Source organism: Mycteria americana, chromosome 7 (assembly GCF_035582795.1).
Source record: "Mycteria americana isolate JAX WOST 10 ecotype Jacksonville Zoo and Gardens chromosome 7, USCA_MyAme_1.0, whole genome shotgun sequence".
NCBI classification, from domain to species: domain Eukaryota; kingdom Metazoa; phylum Chordata; class Aves; order Ciconiiformes; family Ciconiidae; genus Mycteria; species Mycteria americana.
The window spans coordinates 54,125,644-54,149,063 of record NC_134371.1 but is presented as its reverse complement, the minus strand read 5'-3'; the positions used below and the strand labels follow the sequence as shown (position 1 = coordinate 54,149,063).

Below are 23,420 nucleotides of genomic sequence, written 5' to 3'. Positions count from 1 at the left end.
TATCCCTTAAAAGAAACTACTGTCCCTTATTTTTTCATGTGGCTATCCTTTATTTCCAGACAAGAAATACAGTTGCTGACTAATCTGTAAGACAGCAGCGTTGTAAAGTGATCTTGATAACGTACCAGTGATACTGTCACAATAGGTATTCATAATAACTGGCTACCAAACCATTGTATATGTCTGCTGAGAGACGGTAATTTAGAGTTCAATGACCCAAGAACCAGAACAGACACATGACTAGGTTGTGTTAATATAACATCAGTAATTTTATCAGGAAGGCACATCTTGAAGATTGTTAGCAAAAACAGGATTGTATGAGTGGCCCCAAAAGTACAAGCAAATGATGATAGCGAAGGCCTTTGAAATCCAGAGACTCGGAGATATACACTGATCACAGTGGCCAAGTAGCGTTCACTACAGGAATGCAACCTTGTGAACTAGATAACAGCGGGTTTAGGAGAATCCACAGAGCAGAATCCAGGAAATGTAAAACAAACCACTTATGGTAAAACTTGGAGACAATGCAAAATTGCTAGCCAGTGAATGAACAGCCAGTAAGTGAACGCTGGCAGCAAATTAATAAAAACAACCTTATGTGAAGCTAAGAGCAAAGAGGAGGAAGCCTTCACCATCAACAGTGTGTTCCTCCTGGTACACAAGACACTGACAACTTGCTATAACCACCTACCCACCTTTTTTTGGAGAAGTAGATCTCTCCTGCCCCTTGTTGGCCTTTGGATCTACAGAGGCACAGGCAGGGTAAGCATAACACAAGAGGAAGGAGTAGATAACACAAAGCTTGTGTATGTGAGCTTTAACTACTTTATTAACAGGAATTAGCAGTAATTGGATACTTTGGCCTAAGATGTCCAAAGTACTTTTAACTGGATGGATAACAAAGTTTTGAATAGATTTTGCTAGTTCAGTTACACTAAATAATAAATTTGTGGATCTGTATATAAGGTGAGTTTCTCTCACCCACATAAATCACAAGGGAAGTTGGATACCCTGCACTTGAAGCAGTTATTAAAATGGGATCTTTCATCCAAGGATCACAACTTTGTGATCCCAACTGGATATAATGAGGTTGAACAAGGCTGGAGTCCATCCAAGAACTTCAACTGTATGATTTTCCGATGTACATAAAGTAAACTAGCTTGGAAATTTTGGTCAAAAAGAGGAAAACTAGATTTTCTGGGTACAGAAGGGAGATCTAGGTAGTTGTTGCTATTCAAAAAGGATGGAGGCTGCTGGGACTGCACAGATGCTTGCCAGAAACATTTGGTGCCACAAGAGGGCAATCACGCATTTCCCACAGCCCTCACTTTGGTAGAAGGTTCCGGAAGTTCAGTAGCATCAAGGAGCAGGAGAGCTACATTGCATCAGGGCAATATAAACAAAAGTCATCTCAGGAAAGCAGAGTCATTATAATGTTGCACAATTTATTTCTTATAATAGTTTATTAAGCTATCTTTATAACAGAAAAGCTACATGAGCTACGGAAACATGAAACTAGATTTACCATCCTAATCCTATTTTGGCAATTTTCCCGTAACACTGGGAACATTCGGAGCCTTGTGATTAGTACTTGTTACCACTGTTAGAAAGAATGATTCACTCCCCTAAGGGGGGTTTGGCAAGAAGGAAATGGTGGAAAAAGAAAAGGATGGAAAGCTGGGGAAGAAGCCAGAACTGGCTTAGAAAAAAAAATAATTATATATAGATACACATATATACACCCACATTGTGTATATATTATGTATAGTGTGTATATATATACACTGCATATTTGGTCTTTACTACACTACAAATAGTATACACACAGTGTGCATACATATACATACTGTGTGTTTGTTCTGAGTGTGCTGCAAAAAACATGAACAAGCACAGTAAAATTTAGTGGATGAGTATAGAAACTGAATTACTAAGTTTCAAAGTTTGAAATTTCTGTTAGTTTAGTTCAATGTCTGGCAAAATAAGTTGAAGGATACCTGTATCACCAAAAGCAGAAAAGGAAGTAACTAGACTTTGGTATTTAAAAAAAAGAATAACCAGGTACACAACTCCAAGTCCTGAAGTATTCTCCAGCAACCCAAAATACCAGAGCAGCATTTACTACTTTATGAGATCACCCCCTCACAAACAAGGCGTCTGGGATAGTATGACTCTCCTCTGAGACCCATTATCATAAATGGTGACTCTAACCCCCTAAAATCTCCATACTGCATGTAAACATCCATGGAGACAGAGGAGTGTCCTTCAGAACAGATTCACTATACAGGTTGATTCACCAGCTCTCAAAGAAGAGGTCTGTCACCATTTGCTACAAGGCTGGATGAAATGCATACACAGACCAACTTCAGTCTGTACTTAAACAACTACATACACTTATATGCAATCTACAGGCAACCTATAGATGATAATCTGGAAGTGCAGAGCTAAATCAAAGGGATACTAGGCTTTGCTTGACAAAAGGAGAATATGTCAATGCAGTACAGACCAAGTTCACGTCATGTGCTGCTTTTGGCTAGCACATCAAAGCCAGCAAATATGCCTATGTCCGCATGGCAACAGTGAAGGAATTTGTATTTTTCTAATTAAAATTATACTGAACCCCTGAGAGAAATAATCACAACAAAACAACTGTTGACAGTATTCATAGCTGGAGAACAAGGTTATAATTCAGTAAATTAATTGTGCACGTTTTGCTCATCAGTAGCCAAATCATATTTATGATTTATTGTCAATAGACAGATTTTTAATACATTTTGCTTTTTTCCTCCAGCTGTAACAGCCTCCCAACCAGTTAACATAATGACGTAAGACAATCTGAAAAAAGGCAAGTGAACGCCACGTATATGTTATTAATAGTGTAATTAAAGAGACACAACAGACAAACCTCCAACGTTCCTGGTTGAAAATGTGTTCAAGCACCACTCAAGCTTAACTGTATCAGTAACATGTCAGAGGAGAAACATTGCTTCCAGTCCATTCATGCCAATTGTTTGACAGTGTTTCATGTATACTGAATTAGTTTCCTCTGTTTACGAGGGTGCTTTGAAAAGCCACAGAAGAGGAAAAGAACACATATCCCAAAAAAAAGAAAATTAAGACCACACATTCACAAAAGTTGCCAGAGCCATATACAGAGCCATAATCATGAAGGAAATCTATGTAGCACCCAATTGCTATAAACAAGGTCCTTCAGCTACAATTACAACTGGATTAACATCATATTTCTCATTAAAACTTTCAAAAACTTCTGAAATGCAACATTCCTCCAGGAAGACAATTACCTTTATCTGAGTCTCCAAAAATCACTACAAGGCAGTGTTTCCATATGGATGCTGCAGAAAAAGCACCATCTATGTACTCGACAACAGTACCTCCTCCAATGCACAGATTTTCTTCGGAAGTTTTCTTACACAGATAGGGATTCAGCTGGGGCTTAGTTAACTTTACTCTTAAAAATTTACTTTACATTTGTTTAAAGAGGTTTACCTCTAGGAGCCATGGTTTTAGTTTTCTGTCCAGCAGAATATCAAATCCCAGGACTTCAAAGCAGACACTGTCACTTCCTGGTGCTTGCCCTGGCCTGCACATGCGATAAGCATGAAGAACATGTGGCTCTGCAACTATGAGAGTCTTCACTACTAACTCCTGTAGGGATTTTTTTCAGAAAAATTCATCAGGAGAGAAGACACCAGTATATATTGAACTAATGTGTTTCATACTTTAATCTTTTAAATTTCATTAAAGTATCTACTAAAAAAAGATTTTAAATACCAAATAAATGGTCTATAATAATTAAACTATTCCTATGGAGTAACAGATACATTTTTTTAATATAGCTTTAAAGTATATTGTTATACTTTCCACAGTACACACGTACTTTTAGATATGTAATCAATGCTAAGGGTATATTGGGAACAAAGTATAGTATAGCAAATCTTCACCATTTCATTTTGCACTATAATTTTCAATAAATATTCTCAGAATCATGTACAGATGATGCCTAAGCTCTAACTATCTTAGGCCTATTCCTCACCTAAAGATGCCTGTAACATAACCACTGACTTCAATGGCGCAGGTTCCAGTCCACAGATATATGCAATGCTGACTACAATTTTGTAAATATTCACACATAAAATTCACTTTATACTCTAGAAAAGTCTCCAAGAATTTAAATGGGATGGTTAATTTGTATCATACTACTAATGTGAATAACTGTTTGAAAGTGCTTTTGTCCCTCAGAAAAAGTTTAACATTAAATTTCTCATCAAACTCTGAACTTAGCCTTCTAAAAACCATAATCATCATTTATAGTATGTCCTTTGTGACATGCATTGCTGAGAATTTGGATTAATAAAGTTTCAAAAATCATTCTGGATTCCACTAAAGCAGATGGCAGAAGCAATTAATTTTCTAAGAATATACATACACAAAATAAAGAAAAGCATATTAATTTTATCTTACTGAAATATCGCTCCAGAATTTGGAGACATCAAGATTATTTGTTTCTAGAAACTCAGTAAACCATTTTATAGAGCGTTTGCTTCCTTTGTCTTCTGTTTCATCCCGTTCAAAGCGTTCATTATGTTTATTGACAGAGTAGTTAGTCAGATGCATATACAATTGACTCTAAAAAAAGGGAGAAAAGACAAATAAAAACCCTTAAATACAACTCTAGAATGGTCAATTCAAAAGAATTAGAAGGAAAAAAAATGATAATTCAATAATGACATAGTCAAACAGTTCATATTTGCAAATAACACTATGTGAAGATTTAGTGTTTCTGATTCTCAGAGATTTCATCTACTGAAAGTTCTAGCCTTCTTGTAACAAAACCTGTGCTCGTATTTAAGCCAGTTGCAATCAACCGATCAACATCTGGTTAGGCAATATATCTGCCACTTTTACAGGTCTGTATGTAAACAACTACCTAAAAAAAGTGAAGAGCAATTATCGTAACTTACAGAATGATTACATTCCACAAGAAGCAAACAATAAAGATGGTATTTTGAAGTGCTACTTTAAAAGTGCTAAAAAATACTCTGGCATCTGTTTCATAGACAATCCCACATTTCAGTTTTCACTGTAGTTTATTTATGAGAAATGTTCTCATGATAGTGATACTTTAAAATATCTTTTACAAATAAACTCATCTGCCATGTTGATATCTGCCAAAATTGCTCATTTTTGACTGGCTGGTAGCCATACAGAGAGAGGTAAATTTCAAGATATACATTACATAAATGAGTGAGTGCTATAGTTCCTTTATGGAGCAAAATGTCACCAGCAATAGATTCATGTTATCAGTTGCATTAAAAAAAAAAAAAAAAAAAACAAAAAACAAAAAAAAACACCTTTCCAAGGCCAATTTATAAATCATGATTTATACGTTTACATTATCTCCCAGTACAGATATTAATTCAGCTTTCCACCTATACTACCATGATGACTTTTCTCATCACAGTGAGAGTTCTCTGTCATGTTTGATTCCTCACTTGAGTGTAGTTGATATTCTAAGCTGACCATAAGCCTTCTGTTCCAATTCCTTTTTGATAAGATAGCCAATAGATAACACAAGCCTTCTGCTGTCATTTATCTCACTGCACTTACTTATGTTTAAAAAACTTAATGAAATCAACAAAACCAATCAACTTAATTGCAGGCTAGTTAACAAATATATTGTATTTGATATGTCCCATGGCTTCCAATTACTGCTTTGAGAATCATTCTGAAACCTATTGGTTTTGAGTCGTTAAAAATGTCATCTTTCCATGAAATTCAAATTATTTCAGACAAAAGCAATTATTTTTTCAGACTACAAAAAATGAAGGGTTTTTTTTATAACATTTGTTAAACATCTGAACTAATCTTTAGTCTGAAGTTATCTGGAACAATGTCACTGTGGAACAATGTCATCCAAAGAACAATGTCATTAGTGATAAGCCAGGTTATTTCATACAATAGACAAACTACAACATGAACAGTTGTGAGAACACAGAAACAACTGCCTGTTCTGTTTATCCGCTCAGAGCATATTTCAGTGCTGCTAATGCTGAGATCAGTAACAACAAAAAATATTAATAGCAAACTATTCCAAATATAATATTGGAACTCTTCCAAATATACCATTTGAACTTCTCCAAACATACCATTTGTACTGGCCTCCAAATTATACCTGCATTGTTCAAAGGAGCACTAAAAGACAGTCACAATTTTAAGTGACAAGTAGGGAAAAAAGCTTTCCATGTGTTGTCTATCGCACAATTACACTGAAGCAGCTCTAAAAGTGTATGGTATGGAAAGGGAAAGATACAGTGGCAACAGAGTACAGAGTGAGGTATAAAAACCTTACATCTACTGATGCCTCCCAATGCTTCAAATCTGCTTCTTTCTTAACAGACATCTGCATTTTGGTCTGTGCCAGAAGAGAGGGGTTACACATCTCAACAGGCAAAGATGCTATACAGTGAACAGGACGATTAAAGCGTCCAAACACTTTAGCGTGTCCCTTACCGCTTCTTGGTTCTCTGCAACTTTATAGGCAGCCCTGCTGTACCATCCTAAAGTTGTCAAGTACATACTCCTTTCCCTGCTGATGCAGTCACTGATAAACAGCACCAGCAGCAGATTCCCTCACGTTCAAGGATTGTAGTGACCACTCTCAAGAATTGGTCTTTATATCACTGTTTTTCTGTTTTCTGCATAGGTTCCCAACACAAAGGCTGAAACACTGCAGGTTCCTCAGCAGAAGCTCTAAACTTCAGGGATGTTGAACAATGGATCTAGCAGGAGATAAACCTTATCCTCCCCGCTACTCCACCCCAAACTGAGTCTCAGATAAATATAAAAGCAATGTAACTGTTCTTGAAGTGATTATCTTTACTTCATTTCTTCTGGGTCGAATGTCAATAATTGACATCTTTTGCTTTCTTTTAGGAAATATTTAAGCTCTTTAGCATACATACATGCAAAGTCATATAAAATTTTTATACATAAGCAATAATATGGCTATACTTGTGATTTTGATAGAAAAGCATGAGTTAAATAAGTTTCATTTTAGTTTTTTCTCTTCAATGACAACACAAAAAGTCAGCCAGATGAATACCAAATTAAATCTCATGTCACAATTTATTTTATTTTACCTCCTCCAAACACTACACAGGTAAAACTCTACATGCATAAGCAATAAATTGGAATGAACTCCAACTTACCAAATTTGAGTCACTGGGGGGATGATACTTTTCCGTGCCCATTCTCACCAGTCCATCATGATATAAAAATACTTTTAAAGGATCACAGGAGGTTACAAGAATATACACACGTAAATCAAACTTGTAGCCTTCCATAAGAAATGGTTTGTCAAGGTATTCCTGAACAATCAAGTGATCTTGAGCTTGTAACTTTTCTCCATTTCTTATTAAAGAGATCCTGGTAAAAACAAAAATTATTTTGAAAAGATGGAACTTTGACATTACTCGTTGAAATAGATTTTCATGGTCACCCAGCCACGTAGTCAGGCTAAAGTCTACCTGGAGAAAGAGACTTGGATATCTGATTTGTAGGGCAGAGAAAAAGTGCCATGGCTTTTGGTTTCCTGTACTTTATGGTGCTTCACTGGATGAAAAAAGGCAATGAGCCATTTCAAAATAACTTTCTGCTTCCTTTGATTCAACAATTTGTAATAATGGGTTCCCTCTACACTTAGAAATTGTTTGACAGAATGACCAGTCTCCAGCTTTTGTGATTATTCTTCCCCAAGCAGCTCTAAAAATGGGCTTCCAGTCTTTCTTTGTCACAACTTCTGCCCAGGTACAGGTTGCAAAGAACTTTCAGTGCTAACCTGACTCATGATGATGTTTGCAAAGCAGGACACTGATCAGTACAACTAAGGATGGCATAGATTAAGCTCGGTATTTCTGTATTCCAGTTTCCCCACATCAGAATGAAAAATGGTTTATATACAGACTATAAACTGGCAGCACCTAACTACACAGACTTTTAAATAACTGTAATAGCTAATATTTTTCAGTGTATCATTATTAACCCTGAATTCCCAGACATCCCCTGTTGCCTTAATCTTACCCTCTATTATTTATGATACATTTCAGTGTTCTGGTGCTGAATACTCCTAATACTCTGAAGTACTTTCCAGGCATTTCTCTGAAATATGCTGCTACCTCTCCCTTCAGCTTATCTTTGCCCTTATCAAGAGGATTGAAAAATAAGGAAATGGAAAAGTTTGCGGGCTTTACTTTTACAGTAATTCTGACATATTTTTAATAACTAAAAGCTTTACTATACTGTATAATCCAAATTGATATTAAAAGCAATAAAAGTTCAAATTGAAATATCTAAAAACAAGAACAGAGTTAAGAATGAAATCGGGATATTTATCTGGTTGTTTTTTCCTGTGCAGCCCTGTCACAGGCTAAGCCATTTCAACTCAACTGCAGGTTGCAGTCTCTGCAGGGGCGTCCCTCCGCCATGGGTGTCACCTCCTGCCAAGAGCGCACCTCCAGCCACATCCCCAACAGTGTCTCCTCAGTTTCTCCTACACCTCATGACTGCCACTCTTAAACATGTTTGTGCTTCTCTGACTGGCTACAGTTTTGGCACGCAATGGGGTGGTGGGGCTGGTTTCAGAGCTGTGGAAGATCCTGACCTTCTCCCACACATGACACCCCTGTAGCCCCCAGCCACCAAAACCCTGCCATTTATGCCCAATACAATCTCACCCCGTAAGTCTAAGCACAACAGATTAATAAATATATTCTTTAGATAAATTCCCAATAAAAATAATCTGACCTTAAGAATTATTTGAGCCTCATCAGAAAATGCATTCTCTAATTATGCCACATTCGGAACAACATTAAAATACTACTTCCATTTAGCTTTGTATTTTAGCTGTTTCTGCTTGTTAAGCCTTCATCCAGTACATGAACTTTCTTATACTGATCATACAACTTTAACTACAAACTTCTGACTAACACACAGCTTCTGCTAATGTTGTAAATAGCACTGGATTTCACCTTTAATGGGTAAGAAGACTGAAGTTAGCATGCAACTTACCCATGTCCCATTGCACCATTAGCTGGTTTGACTATGAAAGTTTTCTGTCTACGTTTCTTCTTCAGTTCTTTTACATAGTTCTGAAACTGTGTGTATTCTGCAGGGAAGATCCATGTTCGAGGAATAAAACTATACTCCTGAGGCTGACTCTTGATCATTCTGCAAAAAAGTGTAACCGAGTTAAAATCTTTTAACTATTTTGATGTATCAATCCTCAGGATTAAAAAGCATTTACAATAATTTGACAAGGAAATTTTTTTAGCAAAATGCTGTAATATGAAAGCAAACTTCTACTGCTGTTTAAGAATAGTTAGAGCTCTATATCATACTCATATGCATACTTTAAGAACAACAAAAGCAGACTATCTTGTGCATTTTTGCTTATTATCATATCATATTTGCTTATGATGTTACTGCCATCCATCTCACTTCTTGGCATCCATCTCACCCTTTATAGTTTTTGTCCAGTTACTCAGCTGATTCCTATTCTTAGAAATATTAAATTTACAATAGACCACGTGATTATAGATCTTTTCCTACCTAATAGACTCCTGGACTCCTGTATTCCTCTTTTTATTCTTTTTTTTTTCCCCTTGGGAGAGGTGAGGATATCTGGCAAGTTTCATATTGGTATGTATTTGGGGATGTATGAGGATCAACACACACAAAAAAAAGATGACCTGGGATATTTGGAATTTCTTCATGGGCACAAAAAAATATTAAGAGCAAGGAATGAATTTAAAATTAAAATGGAAGCAATTTAAAAAGAGTTTTTTGTTTCTTTCTAGTCTTTTGAAGGAATTTCAAAAGTAAGGAATTGTAGTAAATATACTTTGACACAGGCCAAGCAACTGCTCATGCACCTCCAATATAGGGCAAAACACAGAAGCTTGGATTTGTGTTTGGTACCAACGTATTGTGATTGGGACTCCCCGAGCACCTTATTTAGTCAAAAGAAAGCAAAGAAATGCAAAGCAAGACAAGGGGGAAAAAAACAGAAGAACTCAAACAAAAATAAGGTTAAGATATCATAGGGAACAATCTCTGAAACTGAATCTGGTTAAAGGATGCAGCAAGGTCCTGATCTCCCTACTTTAATAGCTGTGGCAGCTGAGGTAGTGAGCATATGTCATTTTATAGCTCTGCTGTCTGAATACAGAAAAGAAATAGAAGAGGAAAAATGGTAGAGAATTCAGTTAGCAGAAGTTTATCACCCAAAGCTGTGTATCTGGCAGACAGGAAGCATATACCCACACCAGACTGGCAGTATGGGCTAGATACATATGGGTTAGCTTTAAACAAAGTAGCTGTAATACTGGTTAACAGCCAAGTTTTGGAGCAATGTGGACTTGGTGGTACTATGCAACTAGTACACCATAGTTCCCAGCAGAATAAATTTAGTCTTTGCTGAGTTAAATACTGGTGCAGCTAGCTTGTTTCAGGTACTCAGAATACGTGAAACTTCATACATAACCTCCTATGAAATTAGTTCAGGTAACTCAAAACTATTCTGTAACATATGGTGGACATATCTAAAATACAAATATCCACAGACCAACAGAAAGTGACTGGTTGTTTAAAAAGAAATTAAGTGAAATAGGAAGCTCCCCAACTTTGATTTTAAAAAAAAAAAAAAGGCACTGATGAATTTTAATACTTTTTAATTAATTACAGATTTAGGTATACTTCTACTTTTGTAATGGAAAGTAATAGCATCAGGATAACTTAAATGTAAGAGACTTACAGTATCATTTTGATTTTTCATTTCTACTATGAGCCTACATAATACTCCTGATGCAGCATAAGACACTTTTTAAGTAGCTCAAATACTAATGGAAAAAACAGAGCTGCCAACCACATCTGTAAGGGTAGGACTGTAGCCAAGCCCTACTGGTATAATAGATACACTGTCACCAAATTGTTTAGCCAACTACCCAACAAAGACTCTGCAGAAACCACAATAGCTATAGTAGTCTTGAAGTACTGCATGAGGTTCAGTGCTTCTGCAGCTTCATTGTAACTATTATTTTTACAAATCTGGTTTGATGAAAGCCACCAAATATTCACAAAAAAGTTTTAAAAAACATAAACAGATACTATAATTCATGATTCATGCATATTTTTAAACTACTCTCCATTTGCTATATATTTACAAATGTTATTACCTTGCTAACCTAGCCAGAAATTATCCTATTTTTAGGCAGAAAGCAATTTCTGTGTTAGTTTCCACCCCTCTGCAAATTATTCATCATATGCATCTTGAAGTGTTACATGATAGAGCCTTGCCATTTAACTTACTCACACATTTCAATACACATACTCCCTACTCAATGAATATAGATAGCCTCATGGTATTCTAGATATATTAATATTTTGTGACTGCAAGTACATCAGTTCTATATGCCTTTTTCTATCTTATGCATAACTGGTAGACTACAAACACTTAATAATATGAAGCGGAACACTTAACCATTGTTTAGAAGTTCTGGTGCTCACTAAAACTTTCAACAAAAGAATTCAGCTCTGTTCTTTCCCTGCTTGGCCCTATTCAGAAATGGCTTAGAAACATCATCAAGTAGCTTGCGGAATCAAGACCTACTCCATTACAATAGCCCTATTTTCCAGCACATCTGCTATCCACTACTATGGGTAACCACTTCTTCACTGTGGTGCTCTATCCTTTAGCCTTTGCAGTCCTTACCAGGAGGTCTGAGAATTAAACAGCAAGTTATTGTTCTTCTGAGTGCTATTTTAGCTCATGGATGTGGTCAGACTGTGCTCTTGTTTCTCAAAATGCTTTCTGTGCAAAAGAATCAAAGGTGTTGAACAAAACATAGGTTACTGAAGACGTGACTTGTCAGTCTAATAACGCAGGTTCCCCTGCCTAGGTTTCATGATCCTCTGACTTTTAAAGTATGAAAGGAGGTTAGTGGGTAGATATGGATGAGAACGATTCTTGGTCCATGATCAGTTCACAAACCTTTTAAATGTAAACAACAAAGGTGTTGCAAAAAAGACCATCTCATACATGGGTCTGTTCCTCTTCTCATTCATACTGTACACCTTCTCCCCCACTTACTGGTATTACAGTATTCATTCTGTAACCACACTTACCCTTCACATGAGGAGATCTCATCTAAGAGACCATTTACAGAAATTAAGATCTAAGTGGCCCTACAATGGCACCTCTATTTTTTTTTTCTTTTCTGTGTCCTGATTATTCCCCTTGAAAACAATGCTTGTGCCTCCTTTTGTTCTCAATTACATTCCTGCTGCTATCTGTTCCATTACTCTGTGTCCCTACACTTTTTGTGCTGTGTTGTCTTCTTTCATAATTACACATGCTACGTACTACACCGCTCCCTTCCATCCTTCTGCATGTGAAAACCACATTGTCCCGTGATCCAGAGTGCCTGGATATTGGCTGTAAGAGGAATTCCTGAAGTGCAATTCCTCCTGAATAGCATTTGCCTCTCAGAGTCCGGTAGATTTGTTCTTTTGCTCCATTCCCAACAGCTTGCATAAAATGGAAGGGTGAGATCAGTGTAACAACAAAGGTAGAAGTACAAGAAAAAGAAGACTCCACTCTCCACCAATTCTCAGCAGTTGTTTCATGAACTCTCAACAGTACAAAGCCCACGGCTACTCTGTAGGAGTCACTATCAGGAATAGAAAAGATTGCATGCAGCAGAAAAGCAAGAGAACAGAATTAGTGTTTCTGCACTATCTTGTTCAAATAAATGTTAAGACAGAACAGCAGCTGTATGGAACAAAATCCTCCACTCTACAGACAAGAGCCTGCCCAACCACGTATCGCAACTGACTTGTGATTTCATATACATATGTCTGTTTCTCAAGCAGTCTCAAGGCATATCATTTTGATTTTTATAAATTATGAATACTAAGTATTGAATTGTGAGGCTTGTACTGTGAAAAACAGACTGATTAAAACCCTGCTATATCTACTGATATTAAGTGAAGTCACAACATAGATATGTTTGACCCAGAGTTATTGTATCAGAGAAATTATTCCCATCTTATCTGTAATATGTGCAATCTGTGCATTGAGTACCTTTAAACTGTGTTTCAAACTCAGAATTCAGTAGGTTGAGAAAGGTATAATCAGACTGTATTTGAAAACAATGTGTGCATGACAACAATAGCCTTTTGTCCATTTTGCACATTTTTTTAAAATCACAGAACTGTAGCAATACACAGGGATACTACTGCCTACCAAGCTGACCAATGTTGTCCCACTGTTTCCAGGACCTCTCCAAATAGCCGTTTGCCTCCACGTGCTATCTCTATGATTTTACTTAAAGTCTGGAAGGGGCAGTGAAAAGTGCTTGTGTAGCATGTACTGACAGAAGGGAGTTCTGGCCCACACGTAGGACACAGACACCATAGCAATGCACATAATATTTTCATCGCAATAGTTGCATACATTCTACGTGCTATGTGTTGCAGTTACAAAACAGAAAAGGAAAGAGAGAGAGACAGATGAGATATCACATAAATTACATTAACATATGAAAACAAATTCTGTTCTGGTAACAGGAAATGCAGTGTAGGTAACGTTGGAGGCCAAAAGATTAACTATATTAATAATTGCTCTTTAAACTAATTTAGATTAGAAGAATAAAATATTCACACACATTTATCCCTAAACTTTTCCTATTACCAGGCTGTTGAATCATTATTTAGTATTGTTTTCTTACAGGTCTTACTCACAGATTCTCAGCTAGGATAATTCCTCAGAACTCAGTTATTCCACTAGAGTGAGGAGAATTTATAATTAGACAAATGAGCCTCTCTGACTTATTTCTTACATAAACAGTAAGATGCTTCACATTTTTTAAATTTGATATACACAAAAATATAGTCATTAATTATTTTAAACAAATAATATCCATCCACATACTAATTATTTTTTCTGTTCTACCGTTACAGGATATATGCCTCAGTGTATTATGTATTAAGTGTATTATACAATAATTTAAGGCTCTCCTACATTCTGCAATGTGTAGACAGAGAACTGAACCCACATCATTTTCCACTGAAGTCAGTTGGAGAGATACAGTAGCCCACTCTGATGCTACAGATCCAAAACCAAAGCCAAAGTTATTAAGGAACTTTGGAAATTATTCTTGATCCTCTCATAGCCCCTTAGTAGAAATAAACAAACCTTACAAGCAATAATTCAGTATTGTACTGCCTTAAACACTGGCTGAAAAACTTCTTAATATTAAAAGAAAGATTACTTAGTCATGTTTCTTGCCAGAAAATCCTTTCTGCAGATCTCTCCCATTCCTGGAAAATGGTTGATTCTCTGAGGAAGGAGAAAAGAAAGAAAGTTAGTTGGTTAGTACTTTTTAGTTTTCCTGGCATACCTAATACAATCATTTAAAATGTTCAACTGCATGCTCAGGCAAACATAGTTAGCGTTATACATAAATTATTTAAGATAATATCTTACATTATACTATGTATTCTTGGCAATACTAAAGATACTGTAAGTTGTATTCTCCTCCACCAACATGAGTATGCCCATTGATTTCATTTCAGACATGAAACGAGACTATCATAATCTTATTCACAAAGCTATCTAGGAAAAAAGAATGCTATCACAAAGTAGTGGTAAAAAAGGGAATTATTTATTCACAGAAACTGTGGAGAGAGCTCTGCTTGTTAACTTACTGCTTAAAAGCTTATAAGCAACTTATAAATGATGTTTTGCATCTTCTTTCAAACTCTGATCACTCACAACACCCACTGGCAGACAAAAGCATGAAAGAACAGCCCCAAATATTTAAACACCAGATTCCAAGTGGTGTGAACAAATAACTCTGGAAAAGAGAATAGGATTTTAAAATATGTAGTGGTATAGCCTGATTGCAGTCTGGTTGGTGGTGTTTTGTGGGTTTTTTTTCTCTCCATACAAATGTAACCAACCAAATGTGACACATTACTGAACACTTCAGAGTGAAGCGGTTCACTGAAACATGTCAGAAATCCTAACTACCACTCTACCTGATAGTTCCGAAGTTCAGCAATCTTTTCTTGTTGCACAGCAGAATCACTCCATATAAGGTTAGCCGTTTCATCTTCATCACGCGTTTTCACAAATCCCATTTCTCGTATTACTACACGTACTACAGAGAAATAACATACTTAAGGAATATTTTGAATCTCTAAAATAGATTAATTTTCAAAATTTAAAAAAATCAATTAAGATTTTAAACACTTCCAATATTCAACCCTTTGTCAGAGAACAATGGTAGCATACAAGCTATTACTTATCCTGCAATATTTCCCTCAGTCTATTGCAAACCTGTCATTACAACGTTGCAGCACCTTGTACTGAGGCTGGAATCAGAGCACAACCACTGACAGGAACTGTAAAGAGCTTCAGGGCATACCACAATCATCTAGTAAAAGTCCACTTGCACGGCTTTTAGACTTAATCTTGGCTATCACATATGTTAATTTTAAAACAGTGATGACTATAAATGTCACTGCAGACAGGCAACAAGAATGCCTCCTTAGTCAAGGTACAGTAGTTACAAAAGCAAGTGCATATGTTATTTTAATATAAAAAAGATAAAAGACTGATTATATGCCAGGCATAACTCAGGTTCTAGGAAAAAAGATTTTTCTGAAGTAGTCCCAAGCATCAAAATACAAAACTTTACTAAAGTTTATTGAGAAACCTCTGTATAATAATCAGAGTATTTAACATTAAATTTACACTGTTCATCTTTCAAGGCTTTAAGTAAACTTCCAAACACATACATAATTCATAATTAGAAGGTTTTTCCACAGCCTTCTTGATTACTTAAGCTTTTGCATTTCAAGGCCCTTCCCTGAGTAACAAATGGGGAGTAATAGATGCACAGTGTTCAAAGCTATCAACAAAATGTTACAAAAAATCCCCAAAGGTTTCTTACAAAAGAAAACCTTCTGGAAATGTCTCACCGTCAGCTTGATGCCAAGTCCATTAATTCACCCCATTAATTAGTAATTCACTCATGTCAATGGCTATTAGGATGTAAACAAAATATGTAACTTCCTACCAATTTCATATTTTGTGCCAGCGACATTTGCAGTGATGACGCCATTCTTCTTCTTTCTGACTTTTCTTTTAATTGTGCTTTGATAGGGTAGTTCCGAACTCAAAGTCAGAGGAGCAGTTCCATGGTTATCTTTGAAAAATAATGTTGTAACTATCAACATCTTTATATCTCAAATAACATATACAAATGAACTAAGAATACAAACATTGACTTCATTGCAACTTAGCGGTACAAGCATACTGAATAATTAACAGGCTATATTAAAAATCCAAGACTAGCATACCTCCCTCATTAGGCAAGGATGGCATTATAACCTAGGATAGTGCAGAAGCGGGGCCCAAATTCCGTTCCAAGTTCCCAGAAAATGATGGAGCTGTCAAAGCCAAATTATTTAAAGCTCCAGTCATACCATTTCAGTCTCTGGTTGTAGCAAATACTAGTTCTGGAATGGATAGATATCTGTGTTAAAAAAATATAAGAGAAACTTTGTTACAGAGAAATCCTGAAAAAAAAATAAACAGCAGAAAACAAAATATGGAAATGCTTTTAATAAAAAGTCAAAAGTAATGCTTATTTTAAAAGATTGATCAAGTTATTGTAAATACAAAACTTTGCTCATTACAATTCAATTGTTTTGTTTCTAGGAAAAATAATTTTGCAGTATTCATTTTCAAAATGAGACTTTTTCAAAATTTCATTCATTTTCAAAATTTTCTTATTTTCATTTGTGTATGGGAGATTTTGGGCATGAAAACAGGTAACGCTGAATTCAATCAATACTGCAAACTTTTATCTCCACAAAGCTCTCTGAATTTACAGCAATTTTAAACCATATTTTAATTAAAAATTTAAAATCATACACACCGTATTATGTGTTTTCAGGTACCAAATGGGAAATAACTAAAATCACCTTAATAATCTTTTTCTGCTTTTTCATTTTTCAACATTTTTTAAAGCAATTGTCCAATAATCACTTGGTAACACATGGCTGCAGTTTCACGACCACTTCATGACACAACGGACGTGATTTCAAAGACACTTTGGGTTGGCAAGTATGTAAACCGTCATTTTCTAAAATTAGTAATTATTTGCATAAACTGGTATTTTTCATATCTACACTGATGCAAAATTTCAAATTTTTTTCTTGACGAACACACTACGACATGTGAAAGTCACACATATTAAAAAGTTTTTTAAGTCCAGCTTAAGCACATAAGAACAATGGGCTAAACTATTAGGAAAAAACAACAGGAATAAAATTCCTTTGAACACACTGCTACATGACTTCAGGTGTGCAGCACTGTTACAACAAAGTCTGCAAGGAAACAAATGCTGTCTTTGACAGGCTGCCTTAAACATATCTACAAGTTTTCAAAACATATACAATATAAGTTACTGATTTTTAAATGCTTTCATTTCTTTCCTGCAATTATATGTGTGGCTAAAGTTCCTCACACTAGCTTTAGATTAGTTTATATTGCCACTTGTGGTGATTGCAAAACTTATTTAAAATAGCTTTATATAGAGCACAAGGAATTTATTCTGCTATAAATAGCAGAAAATTACAGTAGTGTCAAATTCAGCCATGACTTATGATGTGAAACATATTTGGTCATAAGATTGGACAAGATGTGCATTAGCAAAATTACCAAAACATTACCTATAAATCCTCATTTTTTATTTGTGTGTGTGTGTACACATGTCAGAGAGAGAAAGAGAGAGATACAATTATATTCTGGACAAGTCACCCTCTTGGTAAGAAAATATCAAAGCAGATCAATTGAGCTGCAAGATCTTATTTCCTTTCAAGACAGAAATTTACCCTTAACAGTCCATTAACACAAAAGGATAAAAAGAACAGATTATGGTTTTTTTATGACTGTCACCAATGCACTAGGGGCCAAATTCTGCATTGTAATAAGACAACCGAATCTCCCTCGTGCATTTAGTGGAGGGCCACAAATTAACACTAAAACATGACCCTGTGTATTTATCTAGAAAGTAAGAACAGGAGATGTTTTATACACAGATACAACGTTCGACAGCATAGTAGTAACTCCCAGCCACACCTATTTGCAACATACTTTGCTGAACCAGAACTCCCTAAGAAAATCCCCCCAAACTGAACTAAAACTGGCAGGTCATTTTGACGCGTTAATGTTTTGGATGCCATCACCTGAGACGGTGGCCTGAAAGTCCTCCTGCCCGCTGGCCTACTAAAATTAGACACAGAGATGGGAAAGCAGAGCATTCATCCTCCTTAAAACCACTGTGAAGGAAAAGCAGTGCTGGGCACAACGACTCACTGAATATTGCATGTTATCTGTTTCTCAAGCTAAGAATACCACCAGAGTACAAGACATGTTTAATTCCTGGGAATAATACTGAAGTACATCTGTTAGCCAATTAAGGACTCCTATGCACATACACAAATGCCTAGCAGTTGTTCCTCTGCTGTACTGGCTAAAAACTTTTAACAAATTTGGAAGAACGTCAAGACAACTAATATTTCCCTGTGAGAAATGCCAGCCCTTACTAATACAGCATAATTTAGAAGCTATGACATGGTAATAAAAACCAAGCAGCTCATGGAGCTTTCATTCAGCTTATAATCACAGAAAAGTATCTGCCCAAAGTTACAATAACACGATGTATTCTGAAGGTGGACCATAAAGCTCCAAATGGCACTAAGTTGTTGGATTACTGTTTTTCTTTATATAGAAACTATTCTACTCTTTAGAGAAGACTACTCTTTCAGGTTTAAATAGAAAGCACCAACACTCAAGGTCTGTGACTTTCAACCAGTCAACTTTTTAGCACACATACATGAGTTGATGGTAAAGATTTATGGTCAACTTTAGAGTATTCTATGGACAATTAGTAGTTTGGCCATATGGAAAACAAAGTAATTGGAGTGACTAACTCTCACAAAAATCCCTGCAAACTGATCATTGAAGTAACACTTTTCTTGACAAGATTATGGATGACATAATTTTCATTATCACAGCTGAAGCATGCACTCCTCCAATGATGTCAAATCTTGTTACAAAGACACATGCAGTCTATTTGTCAAATCCTGATTTAAGTGGAATTCTTCAACGACAAAAGGGATCATTACTATACTCTGTATTCAAACTTACTCTAGGATTTTGACTGTTCACAGCACTGTACTATGCCAATAAAGTTAAACTGTAGTCTGCCTTAAGCTTGTATATAATAATTCAAAATTGTTTTACAATTGCTTCACTTCTCTTAAGTCATCCATCTCCAAACAACTATTTCACTGAATACCAAAACACCAGCAGTTCTAAATTAGAAGTAGTTTTCCAAAATATTTTACATAGGATGCAGTCCTTTCCTTTGTTCCTACAGGAACCATCTCCTTTCCAAAGGGCAAATACAAGTCCAATGAAATTGGACAGCCTCAGCTTTTCTTCCCATCATGTCAAGTGCCAGATGAGAGGTACAGCATCTCATCTGGGGGAATACATTGCCCAGAGCACTAGCTGTGAGTTGTAGGCTAAGCCATGGGAGCAATAGACTTGCTCCTGCATAGACCTCCATGCTTCCTATGTCCCCAGTGCAATACCACGAGAAGTTCCAACTGTGCAGCAAGAAAACCTAAGACCAGGCTACTGAGGAAGCGGCAATTCTCCCAAGTAAACTGCAACTGTTCCTCAGACTACACTTTAGATGAGCAGCTCTCTAACTAGGGGAACGGGTCACTTTGGAGAGACAGGAATACATCTCTGAGAGCAACAAATGAAGGGCTGTTGCTGAGGGGAGGGAGCTGGAAGGAGAGGGACGCACACTGAGAGAGCACTGCAATGCCACACTGCAATGCCACAGGCCCTGGCAGCCACGAGCTCCCACGTATCTCTCCTCTTCTTGACTTCTATACAGCAGAAATCACCCCAGAGTTACTTCATTCTCTGACCCAGGTCCTCCCCAGGCACTTTTTCTAGTTCACATCTCTTGACTTGTTATTATTGCCCAGCCCTACTCCCAGTCAGAGCACAGTTGTCTCAGGCATGCTGAAGGAAAAAGATTAGCAGCGCAGACCACTTTGTGGGCAGCCTCTGCCGCTCCCACGGCATCACCAGTTACAGGGCAAAGCTTATTGCAGGGCCCACCGGATCATGCAACAGTAATAGCAGCAGCATTGTCGGGTTATGAATACACCAAATTCCAAGTCAGTTCTTATAACCCTGACGAGCTTTTACTTACAAGCATAACCTATAACCTGCATTCAGCTACAACAACGTAGAGGCGTATCTCTCTAAGAGATTGCTTTTAGTAACATGGAAGAAAGTATTTGATTTCCAAAGTGGGACTGATGGAGCTTGCTTAACCTTGGGAAGTCAGCTATCAGGAATCTCTGAATTCACTCTCAGACAGAAAAGGATCACAGTTCCTGCTGTATATACCATTTCCCTCCTGAAATCATGATACACAGAAACTGGTGAAGGTTTGTTGCTCACCCATACTGATTCAAGGGATGCTGAACAAAAATGGTTAACCTATACATGGAGAAAGCCTTGTGAAGAAGAAATGAATGCATCTTCATCAGGTTAGCATATTCTTATACAAACAAGCACTTTGAATAGAAGTGTTCTACAGGGAAAAAAGATGAGATGTTATCTTTACTGTTGCCTGGCAAAGGTGTGACAGCGCCAGCAAGAGATAACACTGCATGCAATCCTGTCCTAGAAAGAGACAGAAGACAACAAGGGGGGGGGGGGGGGGGGGGGAAGAGGTTTTTTTTCCTCCAGGGACAGTGAAGGTAGAGTGCTCTTGCTGGAGAGGGAAGTGTTGCACACAGACAGGGACCAAAGCAGACGCTTGAGTCCATCTAAGGGAACAGTCTGAGCAAGGTACGAGGGTGCCTGGGTGAAGAGCAGGGGACAGTGGGAAGAAGTGGTTTCATAGTTAATGGAATGATCCATGTTTATTTGATAACAAGTTGTAATATGTTGTACAAAGGAAAGAACTAAGAGTATTTTTTGCTGTTACACAAATTAAGTGTATCATAAGAAGTTAGTAAATTGCCTGAAAAGTATTCTTCTGGCCTAGATTATATAGAAGTATTTTTTAACAAATCCCTCTCTTATTACATAAGTTATTTGCTCCATACTGCTCACAAGTGACCTCAGCCTTTCATGATCCTTCACTTTACATCCTGATGCAGTGTGGAGCTGAAAAGGTTATTTTTAATCTCTAAATGGGAATTGCATGCCATCAGACCCTTTTTTTTCCCCAAAGAGTAAGCATCCCAGAAAAACGTTGAATTAATCAGATCAAAATAGAGAAGGGGGAGTCAAATTCAAACTTAAAATAAAGTGGTGCAACCTGAGAATCTATTCCAAAGAAGACTCAAGTCAATGAGATTCTTCAAGCTAACTTGGATCATACCAGTAACTATGAAACCACTACTGTGTACCCTGACACAAAGAGACTAAATTGCATATGCACATTTAAAATAGATTTAATCTAATAGATTTAAGCATTAAGAATGGTAGAATCATTTACTATCAAAATACTCTATGTTCCAAAGCAGAGACAACACTGTATCACTCAATGCACTGTTTTTAATGTGAAACTCTTCCTTCTAGCTATTGTGACACTACCGGTGACCAGTTTGAAAAGCTCCACGGGTTATGCATGTGCTTAACTTTACATATATGAACTGAAATTGTGGCTTCAGAGCTCAAGCCATGGCACATACAATAAGACCCCCCAAAGACAACTAACATCTCTTAAGTGTCTTCATATTCACCTAGGTGAAATGCTACAAAAACTAGATTGTCAGTTTTATTTTAATTTCCTGCATTCTTTGTATACAGACAAGTAATCACTCACCAACAGTGGAATATTTTAGAATAGATTTTAAAACTAGCAGACTGCTTTCCTCTGAGCCCATTAATGTAATTTACTCAGTGCTGTCAAAAGTGTCTGGAAACGCACAGTAGCTGGGAAGAAATCCACAAAGCTCCTGACATAAGGAGCTTTCACTCTGAAATGGAGACACACTGAAGATATAGTTACAGAACTTGGCAGAGGACCATAGGGATGGAAGGACAACATTTACAGCACTGCAATCCCCAGTCCCCAATTAGCTGGAAAATTAAAATAACAAAAATTTCACAGAAACACGAAAAAGAAAGAAGTCAAAATAGTCTTCAGAGCATTGACCTAGCAAACATCCAAGTTCTGGTTTTTTCAGCCTGACCTAAATAATTAAGTTTTTTGCTCCCTTAGATCTTAGAGTGTGAAAGTCTGGATACACCGTAGTGAGGGGTCTGCTATTTATTACAGTTATACAAAACTATAATCTACTGTTGATCTGGAATTAAGCTATAAAATGCAGATTCAAAATGAGATTAAGACATTAACACAAATTATAATAGAGAAAAATGCCTTCTTCACTACCACCCTCAAATAGCAAGGTAATAACACTTTGCAATAATTAAACTGCAGAATTAAAAGCATCATAACCTTTCATGATTTTTTTTAATATGTGTCTTGACAAAAAGTATGTTGAAGTGTTCCTGCTACAACCAAGCATAGCTGAGCAGTTTTATTGTAACATGCTAAAAAAACAATTTGGTGGCAAATTCTCACTCCTACAGAGAAATGCAAAAAGCAATCCTCATTTTGAGGCTCAATGTGTCAAAGTGATAAGCTTGTTTTCAAAAGGCTATCTGTCAGCTGGCTTAAAAATGCATACACATTAGGGTTTGGTTCAAAATATTCTGAAGTCAAAGGAAATTATTAATTTTAACAGCCTTCGCTCTCGCCATCAAATGAGATGAGATGTTTATTCAGCAGTTCTTTCAGATAAAGTGAATGTACAGAGCTCTCAGGTGTTTGATTTGCTAAATGAACAGCTACAAGCTACACAAGAATACAAACAGCATGATTTACACAACTTAAAACTTTTTTGAATCATGCAGTTCTGTAAAACAATGAAATAGTTTATCCAAATGGACAGCATTTCTAAAACTTCCAAAATTTCTCTAAACTACCAAACAAACTACCAAAACAACCAAACCAAGCTATGGTAACAGCACTCTACCTCTGATTCTGTAAGTTACAGTTACTTAGTGTAGTTTAACCTTACAGCTGTCATTTCCCATTCGAGACCCCAATCAGTAAAGGCCCTAGAATCAATCTTAGCCTTCTGCAACACAGCTTATATAATAAACATAATTTTACAACACCTATGTAGTAATACTCAAAGCATAAACTATCCTGACCCTTCCA

At 36.6% G+C, this 23,420-nt stretch overlaps 1 protein-coding gene across 8 annotated transcripts in view; it reads right to left on the bottom strand.

Annotated features, from left to right (window-relative positions):
• TTLL7 (tubulin tyrosine ligase like 7) overlaps positions 1-23,420 on the bottom strand; it is a 74,947-nt gene that overhangs the window by 37,917 nt on the left and 13,610 nt on the right. For 6 of the 8 annotated variants that reach the window (XR_012776600.1, XM_075508499.1, XM_075508500.1 and 3 more), the window contains 8 exons: positions 16,441-16,616; positions 16,158-16,286; positions 15,115-15,236; positions 14,346-14,413; positions 9,085-9,243; positions 7,227-7,443; positions 4,480-4,644; positions 3,505-3,663 (listed from right to left, as the gene is read on the bottom strand). Coding sequence is in view for 7 of the 8 variants with exons in the window: in XM_075508499.1 (XP_075364614.1) it covers positions 3,505-3,663; positions 4,480-4,644; positions 7,227-7,443; positions 9,085-9,243; positions 14,346-14,413; positions 15,115-15,236; positions 16,158-16,286; positions 16,441-16,465 (1,044 nt within the window). In the remaining variant the exon portion in view is untranslated. The remainder of the gene's footprint in view (positions 1-3,504; positions 3,664-4,479; positions 4,645-7,226; positions 7,444-9,084; positions 9,244-14,345; positions 14,414-15,114; positions 15,237-16,157; positions 16,287-16,440; positions 16,617-23,420) is intronic. The other 2 variants (XM_075508497.1, XM_075508498.1) reach the window with 2 other exon arrangements.